Raw genomic sequence first — 22,982 nt, 5'->3', positions numbered from 1 at the left:
TCAGAAGCTGAAGACAGGACGTCGCAAAAGGTGCAGCCCAAGCCCAAGGCACGTCCATGGGGAATGAAACAAATGCTGCCAGAGCGACCGCTGTAGTACAGAAAATGGCACATTCCGAGAGGTAATTCTAGGCACAAATACACTTCCCCATGGACTTTTTAAAAACTGACTTTATTTCAGGAAATTTAAAACTACACAAAGACCAAAATATGGCTACATTTTAAAGAGTCAGGTGTTTTTTTTTTAAAAAAAAAAAGGAAACCTTTTAGGCATTTAGGATTATTGACTGTGAGCCCAGTCAAGACAGGAGAGGAATTTCTGCACGCATCCTTGGAGAAAGCACAGAGTAAAACAGTGGCTAATAAGCAGTAACACAACACACCTAGCTACTTGAACGCTAACAAATCTAGCAAATCAGGCAAACCACACTGCAAACTTTTGCCGTGAATCAGAAGACGCCATCAAATGGCCAGGACAAATCAGAAATGCTGCAAAAATGTGGAACGATAATACTTAATTTCAAAGAAAGCTTCTAAGGTAACTTTTATTTTTTAACCCACCCGCAGATTTCACTCCTACCAGAGAGCTGCTAGCATCTGAATCACAGCCTGCAATGCAATGCAGGACTCTGATTCCATATTGCTGCAGAGTTTTATTATATTCCTGGCCCTGGACTCTTTATTCATGAATAGCTACCATTGATCTCAACGGGCCTTTGGTTTGAATGGAGGTGTCAGGATCAGGCTCCAAATCAGAGGTCATTTCAACAGGTTCCAGTGTACCATAGTGAGAGATCACATGGCTATCAAGAGTAAAAAAAAAAAAAGCATCTCTAAGAAAACAAGCACCACGCAATATGGTTTCAAATGGCCTGTAGGAAAGCTACAGTCAATGCTATAGTATTGTTCACTCTATCTGACCTTGTAAGGCCTAGACTACTGGTCTTTGACATGCATTTATTTTATATTTTTATATATATAGTATATATATTACTTTGATTTTCCTGTTTTCAGCAAGAAAATATTCTCATGCATTAGCTTCTCCTCAGTATTCACAATACTTGGATGCCTCTTTCATCGAAGAACTTTTCCTGGGATGGCATTTTGTTTATAACACATTTGGAAACAAACCTGTCCCCCAAGGACCCTTTTGTGCCTGGCATTTAACACCAGGCTGCACTGGCTATAGTTTACCCCTCTTGACAGGGTGACTCGCTGTAGCCGAACAGTACGCTGGTTATGTAAACATATTAATCTTTTGATTATAAATACTTTGTTAAAGCTAACGTACCACAGCTTTTTGCTTGTAATGCCCACGTGTGTATCTTAAAGAAATGCCGTAAAGGTTCAAACACAGCACATTGCTTTGCAATGGTTGGTTAAAAGGCTCCCTTGCTCTCCGAAAGGCATGCCCAACAGTTCGTTCGTCCTCCATGGGTTGATGCTGGTTAAACCAGGGGCTGCTATGCCAAAAATTCGTCTTAAATTTATCAGCCTTAGATCTCAAAGAGCTTTAAAGCAGCATCCGGCACAGCAAAATTCATTGGCCTGCTAACGTTATGCGGCAACATAGGTGGAAAGAGAAGCCAGCTGATGGCCTGCTTCTCAGCCAACATGTTCAAGTCCAACACGAGCTCAGAGCATCCATCTCCCCGACACAGTGACAGAGTTCTGCAGAGCTCAGCGTTACTTTGCGCTTTGAGTTCTCAGTCCCAGGTCGCTTGGGACACTGGCAGGGCAGGGGCTGAGTTGCTCTTGCATTTTCCTGGCTTGTATTTCAAGAGAGCCCAGAAAACTGCCTGGATCCTGGGACAAGTTCGTCACGCAAATAGGGGTGCTTGGGCAGTGCCCCAAGTGGGAGGAGAAGTAGAGGCCTCAAAGGCAGGTGTGGTATTATGAGGAAACAAGAATTTAACGGCAGAGGGAGGGCAGGAAATCCATGCAATAAAACACTCTGGCCTACGCAGGGATTGAGCAAGCACAGCTGAGGCAGGAACGTTCCTCTTTAAGAACTCAGGGAGCAGTCGCCTGACCAGGACAACAAAACCACCTGCGAGCAGCTGGTGCCAGGAACGTGCAAGCTTGATACACTTCCAATTTTTCACTCCCAGTTAATTCCACGGCAGTTGCTGGCAGTTACGACCTTTGTCCTTTACCGTTGCTGCAGAATGCTGCTGTACTGGCTCGGACCCTGCTGGGTTCCTGGCACTGCAGAACACGGTTCAATTAACTAGCAGTCTTCCAGCAAACCCTGCATCACCTTGACGCAGAGGCTGAAAAAACTAAACAATAAATAAGAAATGAACCTGGCTCCCTGGTGTCGCAGCTCTGTGGGCTGCCACTGATTGCACAGAGCAGTGCGAGCTTACAGGGATGCATTAGGAGGCCCTGTGCTGGTTTAAGGCCTTCTCCTTTGGCGGCTCTGGGCATCGTCTGTTCCACAGAATGCTGCATTAAAACGGCCACCATGCCTGATGCTGAGTCGGTGCTGCATCCTGGCTGGGAGGATGCAATCGATCAATTTCTTCCAGTTCAAATTGGTTCTTCGTTCCGCCCAGTGGCCAGATGGGCACTAAATATGAGGTCGATGCCCTGGCAGTCATGATCAGGAGAAAAGACTGGGTGGTGGGTATGTTAGCCAGAGAAAGCCAGGCTAGTTTTAAAGGCAAGGCTTCTGGACTGCGTTCAGTTTTAGTTACGGCAGGACACTGCACACTGCTTCAGCCCAGGAGTTTACAAACACTACCAGGTCGACGTTTCGGTCCTTCGCCGGGGAATGTCTCGGAGCCACATCGAAGCTACTTTCTCATGTGCAGGGCATCCTGAAACTTCGTACTTGTGTATCGGGCGTGGAAGCCTCTCTTATTGATGGTGTCATCCGTATGGAATTGGATCATGATCGAATCCCCCGCCGAGTAGGTTTCTTCCAGAGGCTGCGGGAGAGCAAACAGAATGAAAGTCAGACTGCAGGACAGGTCGCTGTTCTCAGCGTGAGCAGAAGGCCTGGGGTCAAAGCCCGCGTGCTCACGCAGCAGGTCTGACAAGCAAGCATGAGAGCCGAACGCAGCACGCATCATGGCTTTCCGCCCGGCTGGCATTTCTCAGGCACTTTATAAGAAGTATGAGGAGGAATCTTATTTGCCTACTGGCAGGAAGCCTCAGTGCCAACTTCCATTGGTCAAGAGGCTGATGGCTTGTACCGACCACAGAGTGTCTTGCGGGGGGGTGCTGATCCATACCCACTCCATGTAGGCTCTGTCCCTCTCTTGGGGTTGCTGTACCCCCTAATGTGCCACCTACAGCTGCAGATAATCCAGCATCCTTCAGCTCAGGCAGCAGAGCCTCATGCTCTTAAAGCAGGTGGCTCCAGCTTCAGTCCCGTTGCCGACCGCCCTCCCTGGGGTAAGGTTGGGGGTACTGCCATGCTCACACCCAGGAAAAATGAATCACAGGCTGAGAAATCGGGTGTCTCCCCCCTTGATATCTAGTCTTTTGTATACTTTTATCCTGTACTATACCGATTTCACTGGGGAAGCCAGAGGTTCTTGACCTGAGAGGGCCTGACCTGAAAGGGAGTTGCAAGATGGTCACAAGGTTATTTTAATAGTAACAGAGAGGGAGCCGTGCTAGTCTATACACTATCAAAACAAAAAGCAGTCAAGTAGCACTTTAAAGACTAGCAAAGTAGTTTATTAGGTGAGCTTTCGTGGGACAGACCCACTTCTTCAGACCATAGCCAGACCAGACCAGACTCAATATTTAAGGCACAGAGAACCAAAAACAGTAAGCAAGGAGGACAAATTAGAAAACAAATGATCAAGGTGAGCAAATCAGAGAGTGGAGGGGCTGGGGGTAAGGTCAAGAATTAGATTAAGCCAAGTATGCAACCGAGCCCCTATAGTGACTCAGAAAATTCCCATCCCGGTTCTAAAACAGGTGTTAACATGCCGAATTTGAATATAAAAGCCAGCTCGGCTGTTTCCCTTTGAAGAGCGGTGCGAAAGTTTCTTTTTCAGTAACACACAAACCACTGCAATTAATTATTAAAGACCGACAACCTATCCTTAATCAGGATGCCACACGCCAGAAGGCCCTGGGTGACACGCCTGTTCTCTCCTACAGACAACCTCCCAACCTTATGAGGATCCTCGCCAACAGCCACAGTCTATACCCCAGGAATACCAGTCCTGGAACCTTTCCCTGCAACAAAGCCCGCTGCCAGCTTTGTCCACATATCTTCTCTGGAAATACCATCACTGGACCTAACCAGGTTACTCACAGAATCACGGGCACTTTCTCGTGCTCCTCTACTAACATTATATATGCCATCACGTGCCAACAATGCCCAGATGCTTTGTATATTGGACAGACTTCTAACTCCCTTAGACAAAGGGTCAATGGGCACAAAACAGACATCAAAACACGCCAGATCCACAAACCAGTTAGTCAACATTTTAATGGAATGGGGCATTCTGTCAATGACCTAAAGGTATGTGTGTTACTGAAAAAGAACTTTCGCACCGTTCTTCAAAGAGAAGCAGCCGAGCTGGCTTTTATATTCAAATTCGGCATATTAACATGTGGTTTAGAACCGGGATGGGAATTTTCTGAGTCACTATAGGGGTTCGTCGGCATACTTGGCTTAACCTAATTCTTGACCTTCCCCCCAGCCCCTCCACTCTCTGATTTGCTCACCTTGATCATTTTTTTCTGATTTGTCCTCCTTGCTCACCGTTTTTGGTTCTCTGTGCCTTAAATATTGAGCCTGTTCTGGTATGCCTGCGGTCTGAAAAAGTGGGTCTGTTCCATGAAAGCTCACCTAATAAACTACTTTGCAAGTCTTTAAAGTGCTACTTGACTGCTTTTTGTTTTGAAGGTTATTTTAAGGGGGTCACAGTACTGTCACCCTTATTTCTGTGCTTCCTTCATAGCTGGACGTCCAGAGACTGGCAGCTGCTGATGGAGAGCTCAGCTGTGAAGTCAGCAGTGCCGATATAAGGATGGCAATGCTGCACCATCCCAGGCCATCCTTCCGTCTGCGCTGCTGGTGGTAGTGGCCCCGTTGTTAGCAGCCGCTGCTCTCCAGCTGCCCAGCTCTGAAGGCAGCACCACAGCAGTAAGGCCAGCAGTGCCACAATCCTCAGTACAGTAATTTCTCAATCCCCACACAGCTGGGCTTTGGGTCGGGACCCCTCCAATTCCAGCACCCCGACATTTCTCATTTCAATAGCCGGAACCATGAAAGCTACAGTTTTGAAAAACCCCAGGCTGTGAAATTGACCAAAGCAGACTGTGACTTTGGTCAGCCCCTAGGTGTGATGGTACAAATGCTGGCCCTGGATGTGGATGACACTTGCACCGCTGCTTCCCAGGTGACTCGGCTCCTCTCTGCAGAGAAGCTCTCCAGAGGCAGCTGTTATTTCAGCCCCAGGACCTCCGCAGCCCTTGGCATGACTGCAAAGGTGGGCAAAGAGGGGTTTCTGGCAGTGACACAGATGCCCCAGGCTCTGGGAACGGTCATAAATTCCAACGTTCCACTGAGGCTGCTGAGCAGCCCTTTGTGAACTCTCTGTGTTCCATCCCTGTAACCCCACTAAAGCCAGCGCTGCTGCCTCTGCATGGCCAACAGCCTCTCTTTGGCAAAGTCACTGCACGTGCAGCTCTGCAGACCTCTGCAATCCTGCCTCCGGCCTGCAGCTTCCCTGCTAGTTTTCTTCAGGCAAAAGGTGTCTTTTCGCCTGGTGCCCACATGCCCCTCTGCTCCTAGGGAGCTGTCTGTCCTTGTCAAGCTGCGTGTGCTGATTGCTAGCTGCCTCATTTAAAAGGCACACGTGGGAGGGTTTGCCATGCTGTATTTTAAGGAAGCTATTAAAATATAACCGATCAAACCTTCCCAACTGCATTTTAAAGGGGCCCAGCACAGGGACAGGGCAGCATGGTGTGATGTTATCTGATTAAAACATGAACATAAAAGCCAATGACTGTATTACACTGATCTTTTAACCGATATGCCCTCTTCTTTTTTAATGGAGTTCACTTTTGTTACTAAGACCTGGCGATCAGCTTGTCTTTGCGATAAGATGGGACATATTCATTAATTAACCTGGGCGGTACCATGTCCGATTCCTTGGGATTGGTAGAGCTTTCTTCATTGATGAATAAGATCGTCACTGATCCCCGTCATATCTGACTCGGGAGGCCTGAGGCTGAGCTGCTGTAAGGGAACTGTGTTGTTGGCTTCAGGGGAACCAGGAAGGTGTCACAGAAACTGTTTAGCTGCATTGGGAAAAGCTAAGAACCGGAGTAACCACCAGCTTTCCGCAGTGCCCGCCCCCATTCTTTGCACCTCAGACCAATGGAATGATCTCAGATGCTTCTCGGGGACCCCACTCACACGGGGCATAAAAGCACTAGATAACAATCAGCGCACTTTCGTTGGGAGCCAACGGCGGGTGGATGAGACTTCAAGAGCGTTCACACTGTTGTTCCACTGGATGGGTCAGCAGAAGGGGGGACCAAACCCCACAACCTCCTTCTACCTGGAGCTGGCTCGTCTACCTCCAGATGCTGTCCAGTCGCCCTCAAGGGGGAGAGACCCATCCTGGGTGAGCATGGCTTACTCATGCCAGCAAATTCCCTCCTTTCCCCTCTTATCACTGAGCGGCCTCAGCGTGCTTTGGTGCCTTACTCTGCTACAAAGGAGCCAAGGATTAAATGGGCCACCAGAGCCTAAGCTCCTTGCTCCTAGGTGGTGCCTCCCTGTGGCTTACCCCTGAGCCACAGAAGCGGCCCAGCCGGGGTGCGGTGCTGTCGTAGCCATCGTAGATTTCCATGTAGTCATAGCCACAGTTGGCCTCCTCCTCCAGTTCAAAGGTCTGAAATATGAGCTCCACTCCATAGCCATCTTCCGCCACAATCACCCACTCGCAGCTGGCCTGGCCTGGGTAATTGTTATCCCCGAACTGGGCATGGGAATACAGCTCCTTCGTCTGGACTTCAGCCTTCAGACGCCCGCCGCACTCTGGAACAAAGAGACAGCACATGCACAGTCCTTACCATGCCTCCGCTCCACCCGGACAAGACCTCTCCTCCGGCCACCCGGCAGGTAGATGGGGCGCCTCCGTTGCAGCGAGGGGAAACAGACTCTCCAGGCAGGAGACAAATCCTCCAGTTGTTTGGCGCCCTCTGAATCAAGGCCAGAAATCTAAGCGGTTATTATGCTCAGATCAGTTCCATTTGGCTCAACAGAGAGACCAGTAGGTGCAGACCTCTGGTCTGTGCAGGTCATCACAATGAGCCCTTCCAGCCGTAGAAGTGAGGGACTGGTCTACCTGGGGAAAACTACCACCACAGCGACATGGGTGTAAATATTCCGGCAAAACCATGGTGCTAAGACTCCCCATGGGGCACCCACCTTGAATCAGAGTGCCTTTTCCTCCTTTTATGTCGCTTGGAAAGTCAGATAAGCTAAATTGGAGGGGGTGGGGGTGAAACACCATTATTCCAGGAGAAGGGAGCCCACATGTAGATTACTGCTAGTTATAGCTAAGTCTAGTGACCAGAGGTGGCTGCTCACCGACCAACAGCTGGAAGAACCCCTCCCTGAAACCTGATGCGCAGAACCTAGCCCCGCCCCCTCACCTGACCAGAAGGCAGGGGCGGGACTATCGGTATAAAAGCCCCAGCCAGAAGCCCACTTGGGGCCCGGCCACCAGAGAAGACAGGCACTGAACCTGAGCTCCCAGGCTGGGAGAACAGTGCAGCCCTGCAGGAGGCTAAGTACTGGCCCAGACTGCCAGGCCTCACCAAAGAGGCGCTATGGGCTGGGACAGAGACCCTGCTCTACCAATGCATGGAGGAGCCTACCCTGGGCCCTGCTGAGTTATGAGCTGCAGGGGAGAGTCTGGAAGTGGCCGGGGGAATAGCTAAGTCAGTGTGTTGCGATGTGGCTCCCCAGTGAAGGCGTCTCTGCTGATACCAGGGCCCTGGTCTGGGGTGCAGTGGAGCGGTAGGGCCTGCCCCCTGCCACCCCAAACCTGTGGGTGTCAGTCTCCCCCTCTCGCTGTCCTAGGCCCATGCCTGGGTTTGCTGGCCCTCTGCCTTGCGAGGAGGCCTTACCTGAACCGCTGTTTGTTTTTGCCCTGCCCTGCTCGATTTTACCGCGTGCCTGTCTCCACTGCAAACACCATTAGCTCCACTTCGGGAGCGCCGATCTCGAGATCACAAAATCACAGCTACCGTCCAGCTCGAATTCAGACGTTCGATTAAAGGCCGGTGTGGAGGCACCACGTCTTAAACGCAAACGCATTAGCCTCCAGAGGGATGCCGTACGTAACCCATAATGCCCCCTCAATGCTCCGCTCTGGCTGGTGCTCTCCCGTAACGGGAAGAGCCTGGATTTCCAAGCAGGAGCCGGGAGCCTTCAGCTGTGGGCTCATGTTAGTATGACAGCCCGAGAAATGGCTTCTTTCTTCCTATGCTATTAGCGCTGTGCGTGTACCTACCCATTCAAATATCCCCTGCAGGGAGTTCCCAGCTCTGTCTGTACACTTGTTATTTTTTTTCTGCGCTGCCCAGCACCAGCCCCTGCCCCTGCCCCGCCGTATCACGCGGCAGCTAGGCTGTGCTGGGGGTGGGGCTTGCATAGCCCACCGAGAAACTTCTTCTTAGCAGTTTGTGTGTGTGTCCTTTTCCCTGCCGCACAGTCTGGGTCCTTCCCATGCTCAGGCACATCACACGGGTAGCCCCCAACACAACCCTGTGAAAGGATAAGCCTGCTGCTCGGGGCTGGCAATGCTGCCAGGCGTGTGTTTAGGGCTCCAAGGGCGGGAAGGATAGTCCGGGCTTTGCTGCTGCCATGGGGAAGTCTTCCCCAGTGGCTAAGAGGCTTGCTGCCACCGGGGAAGGACCACCTCAACCGGTCCTCCACTGAACACCCCCGCTTCACCCGTACCGGAGTTTGCTGCAGCCGGGGGAAACCAAAACTTCTTTTTTCCTGCACTTTTCCCATCCTTTTTCTTCCCACTTTAAAAAACAGTCCAGGCTCCTGCATTATTTTCCAGGATCACGTGCATGCAACAAAGGGAGATGGGACAGACGGCCCATTGAGAACACAGGTGTTGCACCCATGTGAGCAATACTATAGGAGGGGAAACCAAAAATGCTTTTTCTCCTATACTTTTCCATCAGCTTTCTTCTCACTTGACAAAGCAGTTTGGGCTGCTGTATTATTCGCAGGGGTCACATGCACTTTGGGCTTGTTTAGTTTGCAGAAAAGACTGAGGGGTGATTTACTAGCAGCTTTCAAACTTCCTGAAGGGGAGCTCTAAAGAGGATGGCGAGAGGCTGTTCTCAGTGGTGGCAGATGGCAGAGCAGGGAGCAATGGTCTGAAGTTACAGAAGGAGAGGAGTCGGTTGGATATTGGGAAAAACTACTTCCCCAGGAGGGTGGAAAAGCACTGGAATGCGTTGCCTAGACAGGTGGTGGATTCTCCATCCCTCGAGGTCTTTAAGTCCCAGCTTGACCAGGTCCTGGCTGGGATGACTTAGTGGGAGTTGATCCTGCTTGAAGCAGGGGGCTGGACTAGATGACCTCCTGAGGTCCCTTCCAGCCCTAGGATTCTATGATGGGAGGTGGGATACTCAGTGGATGGCCAGTTGAGAACACGGTCACTGCATGGAAGCCTAAAAGTGCACTGAAAAGCCAAAGACCCTTTCCAATACCAATAGAGTGAATGGAGAAACCAAAAATTCCTTTTTCACATACTTTCCTACCCTCCTACTTCTCTCTTTAACATCCAAGTCCGGGCCCCGGCATTATTTTCAGGGATCACATGCATGCAATGACAGGACATGGGACAAATGGATGACCACTCGAGAATACAGTCACTGCATCCGTGTTGGCAACATAATGTGGAGGGAAACCAAAAATTATTTCTTCCTGAACTTTTCTATCCTCTTTCTTGTCACTTTGAGGGTGTCTGCATTATTTCCAGGGATCAGCATAGTTTCAGGCTTCGGGACGGGAATGAGGAAAATGCAATGGGGGAAGATGACGTCAAGACCAGTGAGCAATACCCAGAATGCTACAGGGAGGAGGGAACTGTGGTATGGCTTCCCACAATGCACTACTGCAATAGTCCATGGTAGCCAATGTGTGTGTGGCAGCAACGTCTCGACTTTGTAGGGAGCACGGTGTGAAGTGAAGCTGGTCAAATTCGAACTTATAAATTCTAGAATTAGAAATTCGATATAAATAAATTCACATTTATCTCAGTGTAGACCCAGCCTAAGCTATTAATTCTCCCCATGTAGACCACATCTAGGAGGCTCAAGAGAGGACACTAGGTGAGTCCCCTGCAGATGGGGGACGGCTGGCTGTGGGGTACAAGGCAGCGTATGCTCCAGTGACGACTTAGTGCAGTCTGTTTTTGCTGCTTAATACTCAGATTTAGGTCATTTCTTTGGGAACAGCTTTGCTGTGATCTGTCTAATGTTATGTGACTGGGCACTGTGTGATTTTGAGAGCCTGTCTTGCTTGGGAAATCTACACAATCATCATTGCATTGCTCCCAGCGTCCATGGAGGAGAAAACCCACCCTACCTGTGCTATGCTTTGCCTGGAAGCCTTTTCTCTGCACAGAAGCATCAGAGTAAAACCGGAGGAACATCTTATTGGTAGACGCCACCACCGGATCCGGTTTCTTGCTGCCACAGAAGCGGCCGAGGACGGGCGACCTGCCGTTGGGGCCGTCGTACATTTCCAGGTGGTCGTAGGCACACTCCTGGTGCTGCTCAATCTCAAACTCGTTGAACGTCTACAAGACCGGCATCAAGAGCGCATGTTAGGCCTCTGAACACATGAAAGACACTGACACTCCTCTGGCCGGGTTTAACCTACGGTGGCTTACAAAGCAGGGTACAAACCACTACCAAGATGGTACCGTGTTCCCCACCCAGTCAAGCCCATACAAGAGCCTTTTCTGGAAAGAGCATAAGGAGAATGTGCCTGGGTATCTATTCAGGATTTCTCTTTAGCTCCCTCATTCAGCGTGCAGCCTACGGCCTTCCACACACCAACCAAATCCTGGCCAAACAGAAAAGGGTGACTTTCTTCCTGGGGGTTTCTGCGGTTCTCACTCCACAGCAGCACCGCAAATGCAGCCGGGGCTTTGCCAGCGGCGTTCGCTTTACAGCTAGGGCGAGGAGGGGCAGATCGAGGTGCAAATTGTCGGACATTGCCCCACAGTTTGCCTGCCCCACCGGAGAGATCTACAGCCTCCTTCTCCAGAGCCTGTCGCTGTCTATTGTCACTTTAGATCCAAAGCGCGGCCCGACCCCAGCTGCAGACGGGGCCCCCAGCAGCTCCGCATCAGGCCCCAGGGGTCTCAGGCTGAACATCAGAAATAGAGTCACACTCAGTTAGGGCTAAGTGAGCCACCCAGCCACACCCTGGGGCTTCACTTCAGGGCAGGGATAGAATCCACTTCACTGGGGTGACATTCACTCTCTCCCCTCTTCCCCCTGGGAAACCAATACTGAGTCCATGCCACACAGCAGAACAGCCGGTTCCCCTGCCCGGGCCTGGCTCTCATCTAGGCCATCTGTGGCAGACTCATTGATGCAGCCCAGGGCAGAGGTTCCCAACCTTTTTACGAGAACGGACCCCCAATGACCCCCCGCAAACCATTCGTTGACCCCCATCAAAGCCAATTCCGGCCACTGTGCACGCTGCATTCAATGAGAAAGGAAATCATGGAGCAATTCTCGGCCAGCACTTCATATCATGGCTGGAAGAGAATTCGTTTCAAAATAATAAGGGATTGTAACTTTGAAATATATTGAAAACTTAATTTATCTTTTCATTTACCTTTCCCCCCTGCCCCGCGGACGCCCTGCAACACCCTCCTGGACCCCCGGTGGTCTGCAGAGCCCAGGTTGGGAACCACTGGCCGACGTCGCTAGACGTGCCGGGCTGGGCTGGAGCCACATTCTCCCCGCTCCTCTAATGTGGTCTTATCCCCACTGAGCCCCGTTTTCAGCTGTTCCAGCATCCATGGGACATGAAGCCTTGATCTGCATCCTCAGCACGGTGCAGCAGCGCCTGGCTTGCGTGCCAGAGGCAGTCCAGGACTCGACGTGTGTAGTTTTGGTGCCTTGACATGGCATGTTCCCTGCCAGGCAAGGCAGCTCCTCTCTCCTACAAATCCCAGCAGGAGCAGATGCGGGGATGTTTCAGGAGTTAAGCCCCTCTGTGATGAGAGGGGCTCAAGTCCTACAGCCGGGGGGACACGAAGGGGACAGCCACGCTGCCAGAAGAGACTCAGAGCCCCGAATTAACCAACTCAGGCTCATGCTGCAGAGGGTACGGGCATGTCTGCCGAGGCGGGAGCCCGGCCTCCAAAACCCGGGCGGGGGCATGGGGCGGGTAGCAGAGCCCCAGCCCCAGCAGGAACATCTGTGATGTCCATCTGCACCCCACAGAGGGAGCCTGAGTCTGATGGGCCAGGCTCAGACTCGCTGCCGTGGGCTGGGGCATCCTCTCAGAGCAGACACAGCCGTGCGTAGCTGGGCCGATCGGCCCTTCAGATGGGGATGTCAATATCAGATAGAACAGACAACTGGCTAGATGATGAAAATTATATTGGTTAACCGGTTACCTGTTAAGCGAGGGGCAGCTGGAGGAGGGCTGGGGTCCTGCCAGCCAGACACAGTAGGGGCTGCTCCAGGCTGCCCGGCCTGCCGCAGACAAGGCTGGGGCCGTTCTGGTGCAGCCAGGGCCCTGCTGGCCCACTAGGGCTGGGGCTACTCCAGGCATCCTGGGGCACTGAAGCCCAAGCCACACCAGCCAGTGGGCCCGCTGTGGCTTGGGCGCCTCCCACCCAAACAGCTGGCGGGATATGGGTAAGGTCTGGTTAACCTGTAGGCAAGTCCAGTTCGCCTCATGCTCACTGGTAACCCAGCGCCCTTTCCCATTGCTGCCGACCTACAAAGGGGGGCTGGGCAGACGAGGATGGCACAGGGTACTCCGGGGAGAGCGGGGTGTGCCCCAGACATCTTCTTCCCAACACCTCTGTGGCAGCCCTAGCACCCAGCACAGGCAGCCGCGCTGCTGCTTCCAGTGCCACAGTCTGACCCGTGGGTGCTTGCCAGTGGAGGAGCAGAGGGCTTCTCGCCCCGCCCCACCTCCCCGCTGTCACTCACGATTTTCACACGGTGGCCAGGAGTGGCAGAGACGTTCCAGGTGCATTCCTTCCGGCTGGGGTACTTATCGGGCCAGTTGGGACTCGCCAGGGTTCCCTCTGCACTGCTCACCTTGTGCTCACAGCCAGCTGGAGAGAGAGAGAGAGAGAGTGAGGTCACCCAGTCCAGTCTCCCTAGTTGAAGCACGCCAGAGGCAGCTCCCAAGCCAAGCAGGAGAAGGAGTCAGCTGTTGGATGCTCTTTATAACTGCTGCGTAGCACTAAGCCCTGGAGAGGGCTCTCAGCCCCCCCGGACACAACCTAGGGCACCTGCGTCTTTCAGCACGACTTCTACTGCTGGAGCTACCACCTCCCTCTCTGCTCACCACAGCTGCAGCAGGCTCCTCAGTGAATGAGCACCACTCTGCACAGGGGCGAGGGGGTTACGGCTCCCCCTGCACGGGCCGGGGCCAGGGGGGTTACGGCTCCCCCTGCACAGGCTGGGGCCGGGGTGGGGGGTTACAGCTCCCCCTGCACGGGCTGGGGCCGGGGTGGGGGGTTACAGCTCCCCCTGCACGGGCCGGGGCCAGGGGGGTTACGGCTCCCCCTGCACAGGCCGGGGCCAGGGGGGTTACAGCTCCCCCTGCACGGGCCGGGGATACAACTCTCCCTGAACGGGCTGGGGGGTTCCGGCTCTCCCTGCATGGGCCAGGCGCAGGGGGGTTCCGGCTCTATCTCCTGCATTGTAAGGAAGAGACCATTTGCCGTCTCGCATTCTGAAGATCCCCCCAGAACTCGCACACGTTCTGCTCCCACCCTGGGCAGAATTCTCTCCCCCAGAGCAGGTTCTCGCCCCACCTCCCCCTCACTCTGCAGGCACGGCTTGCCCCAGCCCAGCTGGAGCACAGGAAGGTGTTGGGTGAACGCTGGGATTGGGAGGACTCGTCTCACAAGCGATCGGGTCCGCTCACAAGCGGACGCTGCGCTCGGGGAATTTGCCCACGTTGCCCAGTGCCGCGGGCATGGGCTGTCTGCCGGTTGCCTTGTGTTTGCATGAGCTGGTTTCACAGGCAACAGTGGAGTTTCGTGTTCCTCAGCTGGCTGCTCGGGGCCTGCGTGAACGGAGGGAGTGCTCTCCAGCACAGAGCGCGGCCCCTGTCCACAAACCCCGAGCCGCGCTCTGCGGCTCGGCTCAGGAGACACGCCGAGCTGCCGTGTGCTCTAAGGGCAGGCCGCCTGGGCTGGGCTGTCTCTGCTTTACCCTGCTGGAGCAAAACAGAAGACTCCAGTCTCTGCAGGTCTTTCACCAGCCCGAGATTTGCTCCTTAGAGATGGTGTATTCCTGCGGTGTGAGTCACCGGCCCATGCCTGCCCAGCCCTCTGACCTCACTGAGGACCACCGGCTTTCACCGCTGACCCTTTTGCTTGGGCGCAGTGGGAACTCTGGATCAGTTCCTTTTGCCAGACAGTTCTCCGGACGGGAGAAATACCCGAGGAGACGCACGTCGGAGGTGCCGCCTCCCGGGGCCTGGTGGAAACACACCACCACAACAGCATTAACTGTAAACCATTGATCCTCTCCAGTCCGCTGAAAGTGAATGAGTGTGACGGGGGCACAGGAAAGAGCTAGTCTACCTGGGCTCATTAACTGCCAGCACCAATATACACAGCTCCATAAGCATGAGTGGACCTCAGTGTTTCCTCCCCGTGCCTCCCTCTCCCTCGTGTTCTGGGTTTGGACCACCTCCCTCTGTCTACACAGCACAGCTCCTGGCCCAGCTCAACACACCTTGGCCTGCACTGCCTTGCTGTGTGACTGCTGCAGCTCGGGCTCTAAGCGTTGGGAGGGGAGCGCCTGCCCCGAGCCCAAACTGCAACTTCAAAAGTGTTTCTGCACAGCCGTTTTGACAGCGCTGGTGTGTGCCCTGTGACCTCAGGTCCGTGGAGCTGGCCTGGGGAGCTCTGCGTAGCGCTACCTAAATCAGCGCTGAAATTCAATGGGAGCCAAGCCCTGATCACCTGGTGAGGATGTTTGCTATTGTTGCATCTACATTATGCTCTGCGAAGAGGTTTTTGTTCCCCTCCTTACCCAGGGTGAATATTTTCTGTGCTTGTTGGATATTTTCACGCCACATTATTACTTACGTTGCTTCGGGACAACCCCTCAATGGGCTTGGAAATAGACCAAGACTTCTGTAGCAGTACTCACCCTCTTTGCAATCGTGGGCGTTTTCATGCAGCATGAACCCATTCCTGCACCGGCAGACGTAGCTCCCAAACGTGTTGACGCATTCGTGCTGACATCCGCCGTTGTCCTTGGCACATTCATCTTTATCTGGGGAGAGTCAAACGCAGGGCACTTAATCCTCTGGCAAGAGAGAGGGAACTGGATCCAGCCATTGCCAGGAACTTTCTCTGCTCAGGCAGAGAACTAACCAACCTCTCCATCTCTGGAGCAAGACCAGCTGCTTTGCTCTTGCCCCGATCTCCCGCCGCACACCGCTCCCCAGCAAATAGCTTGGGGCTAGCACACAAAGTATATTTTAAATGTCCCCCTAGGTTTAAAACTCAGCCCCACAATAACCAAACTAGAATAGCTGATAAAATACCCCACAGACCTGACAGGCAAAACCCCACGTTATACTGCTAACTCTGCTTCATGCTCTCTGGAGCCCTTTCTCACCTGTTACAGGAGACCAAGATCAAGGGCCCATGCGGGATAAAAGAAAGACGGACCTTTTCCTGGTTGTTCTGGTTCTGAGAGAGTTATGAATTTGTAAGCACAAGGAAAAACCGGAGTGGTGAGATTGGAAGTCCTGACCCCTACCAGCACTCAAGGCTGCAGCTGAGGTGCTGACCTCCAGGATGCTTTCTAGCATGTATGCAAAAGTTCTTGTGTTGTTCTTACTCTTTTTTTCAAACACGCCTTCAAGAAGGAAGCAAAGGACAGGTGTTGGCCTGGTCTGGCTTGTGGGACTATCACTGGGTAGGCAGGAAACTGCACAGTCTGGAAAATACCTAATCAGGAGGGAGATATGCAGAGTCTCTGCCCAAGACGTGTGACATCTCTCGGGCCCGGGGAGCCTAGGCTTGGTGGAGTGTGGCAGGAGAATACAGGTGCACTTGCCATGAACTGGGCCAGAATAAATAACCTCTGGAACTCTCTGCCACAAGGTGTCATTGAGGCCAAGAGCTCAAATACGAGGCCTGGACCCTTATAAGATAATATCCAAGAGTTAGTGTGGTAAGGACTGAAGGGTCTAAACCCTCCTGCTTCAGGGCTAAACTCCACCTCTAACTTCTGGGGGTCAAGGTGAAACCTCCACTAAGGGAAGCTCACCCCAAGCCCTGTCTGCTGTGCTCTGGTGCCGGCTGCTGTCTGAGACAGGACACTGGGTGATCTGCTGCCCTGTTGAGTCTTCAGGCGGGGACGTCTTTCCAAAAGACATTCTCTAGCTTTAAACGCAAGTTCTGGGCTTGAGGCAGAAATTGCTGGCAGAGGTTGTCCGGCCTTACAAATCAAAGGCTCCCCCAGGGCAACTCCTGCACCACTAGGGCTGTGCCACGGAAATGGATCGTGCAGAACTCACAACAAAGGCTTTCCTGCCGCAGCAGGCAGCCCCTCACCACTGATGCCACCCTGGCCAGAGTTGTGCCCGGCCCTGCACATTCACACAAAGCACACGGCGCTCCCACAAGCACAGGACAACCGGTACCGAGAGCTTTCCTCCCCCAGCGACGCGGCCACGTACCAGAGAAGAAGTGGACTTTGAATCCCTTCTTGGATACCGCATTGTCCGACTTGAACTCCAGCCTCAGGTTGTTGCTATAGGAGGTGATCACTTCCGGCTGTTCTGAGCCGCAGAATTTGCCATGGAGTTTGGAATCGGAAGCCAGCCCGCTGCGAACCTCCACATAGTCGTATTTACAAACCTGCCGAGGGACAGTCAGATTCCACAGCGGGGGGGTGGGGCAGACGCACATCGCGCTGCAGGTGTTGGGTACACAACAGCGAGAGTCCGGTCCCTGAGTGACACCATGCAGAGATGCTCCTGCCGGTCCCAAGTCACGTACTGCCATTGACTTCTTCCCTTCCTGCCCCTCGTCACCTGCTTGCCTCTATCAGGCTGGTTTTAGTTACATTTCGTTTATTTCTGTACCACACCCACCCGGTCCCCATCCCCATCCCCACCTGAGCACCTCACCGTCTTCCCTGGGCTTGTCTCCACACCACCGCTCTGTGAAGTAGGGAAACGCTACCAATCCCCATGTACGTTATCCCCTCAATGCCCAGTAATCCTCCCGGGAAAGAACCTCTAGCAAAGACACTCATAACGGTTGCAGCTGGAGAACACCTAGGAGACCTACTGTTATAGATACAAGCCCATTTGTAACAGAGATCACGCCGTAGCAATCCACTCCCCATCGATTCATAATCTGTACCAGGGAAAACAGATTCCGTTCTCCAAAGAACGTCCCACTACCGACTGCCGCTTGCTTGTTAAATCAAGGACTGAGAAGCAGTGGCAAGCCCCCAGACCAAGCGATAACACCAGGTCTGCTGTCAGTAGCCAGCTCAGACAATAACTGCACCTATTAAATCACAGAATCATGGAACACTAGACCTGGAAGGGACCTTGAGAGGTCATCAAGTCCAGTCCCCTGCACTCACGTTAAGATCAAACACCGTCTAGACCATCCCTGGCAGGTGTTTGTCAGACCTGCTCTTACATATCTCCAGTGATGGAGATCCCACAACCTCCCCCGGCAATTTATTCCAGCGTTTGACCACTCTTGACAGTTAGAAAGTTTTTCCTAATGTCCAGCCTACACCTCCTTTGCACCAATTTAAGTGCATTGTTTCTTACCCTATCCTCAGAGGTTAAGGAGAAGATTTTTCCCCCTTCTCATAACACCTTTTCGGGTACTTGAAAGCTGTTAGCAGGTCCCCTCTCAGTCTTCTCTTTTCCAAACTCAACAACCCTAATTTTTTCAACTGTCCCTCATAGGTCAGGTTTTCTAGACCTTTAAATACCTGGACCGGCTACGTACATCATTGCCTTCCAACTCAAAGACTTCAAACTGCAGAGAGATCCGGTACTGGGCTGGAACAACCACTTGCCAGACACAGTTTTTGTTCGTGGGATATTCCTTGGGCCAACCTGGGCTTGTGATGGTCCCATTGAGCTTGGAGATGACCCCTCCGCAGGCAGCTGGAGAGGGGACAAGCAAACATGAGGTTTACTTGCTTCTGTCCAGATGGAGAAAAGGCTACAACATGTTGTTCAACAGGAAACAACTCAGCGCTAACTTGGGGCCATAGCAAGGAGAAAATGGAAAATCGCTTTGGGCCACTTCCTCGGCTAGTAAAAACCAGCAGAGCTGCACTGAAGTTGCTAGACTGTTTCCGTTCTACACCAGCTGAGGATCTTGCCCTTAGCACGACAGTGGCCTGTCAGGAGTGGCTCTCTATTAGATTTTGCACCTCACGTTCAGTGACAACCAATTAACTTGAGGTTCTTAACGTGACTGTGGAGGCCAACGTGGGAATGCCTCGTGCATTTGTTCCAGGCGACAAAGAATTCTTTATCCCAGACAGCTGCCTAGAACAAATGTATGTAGCCTTCATCAAGCGCGTGAAGTGTGCCCAAGGTAGATTTTACAGCCAGAGACGTTGCTCGCCCCTCAGCGGAAGTGGCAATCAGTTACCTAGAGGCTGAAAAACCAACCCGCTGGGCCTTTGGTAGCTGAGAGTCTATATCTACATCAGGAGAAGCTCAACTGCCGCCTAGCGAAGATAAAACCAGAGTGTCTTTGGCGACTCCCGCTCTGTCACTAGTGGTCCATTTTCTTTAAACCTGCACTGGATATTTGCTTTGTCTTCACTGCGAAGGGGGCGGGCGCGTGGTTTTACATCAGGCCCCTCCAGACAGTTCGAGATGTAGAACACTACTGGGGACAAGGCAAAGGTAGCTTTGATCTTCATGCAACCAACCAAGGTCAGGCTTACACCCCCGCCCAACCTGGCGTTGACCCCAGCTAGCTCTATCATGGTAAAAACCGTCTATGCCTTGTCCCCTGTAAGGTTTTACACAGAGCAGGGCTGCTGGGCGGGGGAGAGAAAGAGCCAGAGAAAGGGTGGGGCGGGAACCATTTTCAACCCAGGTTGACTTCGCTGTCCTCAGCTTGCTCGGCAGGCTACTGACCCTCACAGCTCTTCTTGTCGCCCATCAGCTCGTAGCCCGGTTCACAGGCACACTTGTAGCTGCCGAGAGTGTTCACACAGCGCTGTTCACACCCCCCGTTGTCCGGCCGAGAACACTCATCCACCTCTGCAGGGAAAGAAAAGCAAAGCAACGCTCCAAGCTCTCCTAACGACGCGACCTCCCCAGCCCCCTTTTCGCAGGCAGCACTCGGGGTCACAGGGGAGGTGGCGGCACACAATCCGCACAGCCAGCATCCGGCCAGACAGCAGGCACCGAAGTGACGCTTCCAGGCAACCTCGCTGGAAGATGAACTCTAATGCTCAACGTTGGGTTTATGGGCCTCTAACCCCGTTCCCTGGTACAGGTTACTGGTGCATTAACTCGGTGGGGACAGCCCCACCCCTGTGATCTCTTTGGGAGCCTCGCCCCCACACCGGGAAAAGGCCGTAAAACCACACTGAAAAGAGACCCCTGCCCTGCTTTCATTTACAGGCTCGCTGCTAGGAAACCCCCCTCATTCCATAGGTCAGCCATTCCCAAAGGGTCATCCATGGCTGGGCTGCTCGTGCCTGTCCCAGCTGTTAAACTGCAGTAAAAGACAGGGAAACAAGTCACCTTTTCGACTTACTACTCATCCATCTCAGCGACAGCAGCAGTTGCCGCAGAGACAAATGAGAATTGGGAGAGGCAGGAGCCATAAGATGGTCTCGTTATGAGAAGGTCCACAGTGGAAAAGTTTGCAAGCCCCCTGCTGATTAATACTGGGCCATACCGGATGTGACAGACTCCAGACCCCTGCTCCTTCAGTGCCGCGCTACGGCAGAATGCCCTTGTGGGCTATGACTCAATGCCTGATTTCCTACTCCATGGAAAAACTCGAGGGGAGGTGGGGTTAAATCATGTGCGCGAGACAAATCTAAGGTCAAGCATCACCACTTATGGTCACCGAAGGTCCTGCAGCCACTTTCAGAGACTCCTAGGACTATAGAGTTAGACAGGACCACATGTACCATCAACTCCAACCCTCTGCCAAGATCCAGAACCTGTGTCTAAAAGATGGGCATGTAAGCGCCAGGTTCCTGGTCATTACAGTCACTAAGAATGTGCCTTGATGGTTTTCATTGGAGAACTATTTCTCTACTGGCTGTGTATTGTTTAGGAACAGCAATACTCCGCTCCAGAGATGGCTGCATTTCAGTACAGGTGAGTCTGTATAGTGCTTTGGGATCCTCCTTCCAGAGAAAAGATTCTATGTAAACCTAAGACTGCCACAGCATCATTCATATTTTGTGTGCATCATAAATTGTCTACATCATTGAGCACCACTCCATCGGCATAGCAGGGAGTAGCATAAACTAGAATCATCCCAGCGGTCAACAATTTCCAGCTTGAAGACAAAGTATTCCCCATTTTGGGGGCTTCATCCCCTACCTGTTGGACCAGCCCAGAAGACTTAGCCCTGAGGGTTGACCCTGCATAGATTTGTGGTTTATTTATCCTCAATGTTGAAAATGTGGTGCCCCACACAGATTTCAGCCCATTCTTCTACTCAAGACTTTCAGCCTGTTGGCTGCTTTGTACATTTCAGGTTTCTTCCAAACAATGCAACACGCCCCTTTCATTCCTGCCTGTTGCAAAATTCGTGAAGACAAAGGCTGCCTTCAGAGGTGACTCGCTGAGAACTGCAATGACAAGTGGGCAGGAAGCTATGGGCCCCATCAGCTACGCTTAAAACGGAGAGGGGAAGGCAGCCACTTTCCCCTTTTGTAGGGCGCTATGGAGTCTTCACCTCTAGTCTGTACTAACCCAAGCAGGTTGCAACCCCAGCTGAGATAGAGGCAATACATTGATTTTCGCCTCTAGGCCACATTGCTAAAATCTGTGGCCTGCACTTGGCCCCTGGCCCATTCCTTGGAGCGGAGCCTAAGGCATCTCTTATTGAGAGGTTTCACTTTTAATGAAGCCAGGTTGGGGTCTGATACATCAGCCATACCTTTAAAGAAATTGGCTGCAAACCCTGCTTTATTGATGGACCCATCAGAGGCAAACTTCATCCACACTTTATTGGAGCTGGATTTGATGTCTTCTGGTTTCTCATACCCGCAAAAGTGTCCAATCAAAGGGCTGTCCTCAGTGGGGCCATCTCGGATTTCCAGGTAGTCATAGGCACAGCTGTCGTGCCTCTCAATCTGCAGAGAGAAAGGGAACATGCCAACAGAGGTCACCCACTTCGCTCAGCCCCATCAGACTCTGCTTAGCTTTTAAAGGATCTCCAAGCACCTGTGGATTCGGTACAGTCAGGGTGAGGCTCCTTGGCTCACCTGGAGCAGGGCCTTGGAGAGCAGGGAGCTGCAGGATTATTGGGAGGAGAACAGGGTGGGGGCAGATTTGTGGCGGATCATCTGAAAAACACGCACTAGTGCAGCAATTGTAGTTACGTCAAGGGTGCCTGGAGTATGTGGGCAGGGCCCTGACTAGCACTCCTCTGAATCAAAATTAAACAAGCAAGTGGAACAGAACCGTGGCCTCGAGGTTACTGAGCCCCTGCCACTCCGCACAGCATGTGCTTGGCTGGAAGCTTGCAAGGCCTGTTTAGTTGAAGGTGTGATTCACGATTCATGACCTAGCTACAGATTTGTCACAGTTCAGCTCCCAGGAGACAGCACAAAAAGAACCTCACCATGACGGGTCCCTTGTGCTTCCTCCAATTTATCCAGGTCACTCTGGATTCTCTCTCTACCCTTCAACATATCTACCTCTCCTCCTAGTTTTGTGTCATCCGCAAACTTGCGGAGGGTGCAATCCAGTCCCTTATCCAGGTATTTAATAAAGACGTTGAATAACACCGGCCCCAGAACCGAGCCTTGCGGCATTCTGCTTGAAACCAACCGCCATCCAGATATTGAGCCATTAACCACTACCCGTTGGGCCCGACCATCAAGCCAGCTTTCTATCCATCTTATAGTCCAAGGCTCCAATCCGTATCTCCCTAATTTATGGACAAGAATGTTGTGGGAGACCATATCAAAAGCCTTGCTGAAGTCAAGGTATTTCACATCCACTGACTTCCCCATGTCCACAGAGTTTTTTACCTCGTCATAGAAGCTAATCAGATTGGTAAATCCCATCTCGTTTCTCTTTTCAGGTTTAAATAATCCTAGTTGCCGCACACACATCTGATGTAATCTCAGCCTCAGCCTCTCAACACTCTTCCATTTGCCCTCTCCAAATTTCTACTATTCTACGAACACTTGGCTGGTGACACAGGGAACAATCTGCCCTGAGGTCTTTAGGGCGCCAATAAGATTTGAGAGGTGTGTTCATGGGTGGTTAGCATTGTTCCCTCTAAACTTTTTCACCCATGCGTGGAATAAATTTAAATGTGCACCAAGACCTCTCAAATGTGCACCACCCATAGAAACAAAACCTAGCAGTCAGCACTTTGCATTTGAATCTCTCCTGAGCAGCTGCACAAGCACACAGGTTACAAGGATCTTGATAGATCTCTGCAGGTTTAGCTGGAGAATGGCCTGGGCATTCTACAGTCTGAGGGCAGAAATCCTCTCTCGACACTCCCAGCAGGCAGAGTGCCCTGA

General features: G+C 52.3%; 1 protein-coding gene across 1 annotated transcript in view; it reads right to left on the bottom strand.

Annotated features, from left to right (window-relative positions):
* Positions 1–2,444: 2,444 nt before the first annotated feature.
* The window catches only part of TLL2 (tolloid like 2), a 48,256-nt gene continuing 27,718 nt past the window's right edge, over positions 2,445–22,982 (bottom strand). Inside the window, exons 10-19 of the mRNA XM_074999403.1 lie at positions 21,380–21,575; positions 19,387–19,512; positions 18,233–18,393; positions 17,902–17,904; positions 16,933–17,113; positions 15,390–15,515; positions 13,203–13,330; positions 10,603–10,816; positions 6,770–7,020; positions 2,445–2,932 (exon numbers count right to left, since the gene is read on the bottom strand). Of these exons, the coding sequence (XP_074855504.1) occupies positions 2,798–2,932; positions 6,770–7,020; positions 10,603–10,816; positions 13,203–13,330; positions 15,390–15,515; positions 16,933–17,113; positions 17,902–17,904; positions 18,233–18,393; positions 19,387–19,512; positions 21,380–21,575 (1,521 nt within the window). The 3' untranslated portion in view covers positions 2,445–2,797. The remainder of the gene's footprint in view (positions 2,933–6,769; positions 7,021–10,602; positions 10,817–13,202; positions 13,331–15,389; positions 15,516–16,932; positions 17,114–17,901; positions 17,905–18,232; positions 18,394–19,386; positions 19,513–21,379; positions 21,576–22,982) is intronic.

The sequence above is a fragment of the Carettochelys insculpta genome, chromosome 7 (genome assembly GCF_033958435.1).
Source record: "Carettochelys insculpta isolate YL-2023 chromosome 7, ASM3395843v1, whole genome shotgun sequence".
NCBI classification, from domain to species: domain Eukaryota; kingdom Metazoa; phylum Chordata; order Testudines; family Carettochelyidae; genus Carettochelys; species Carettochelys insculpta.
The sequence above is the reverse complement of the archived record's forward strand: the minus strand, read 5'-3'. Positions and strand labels throughout refer to the sequence as shown.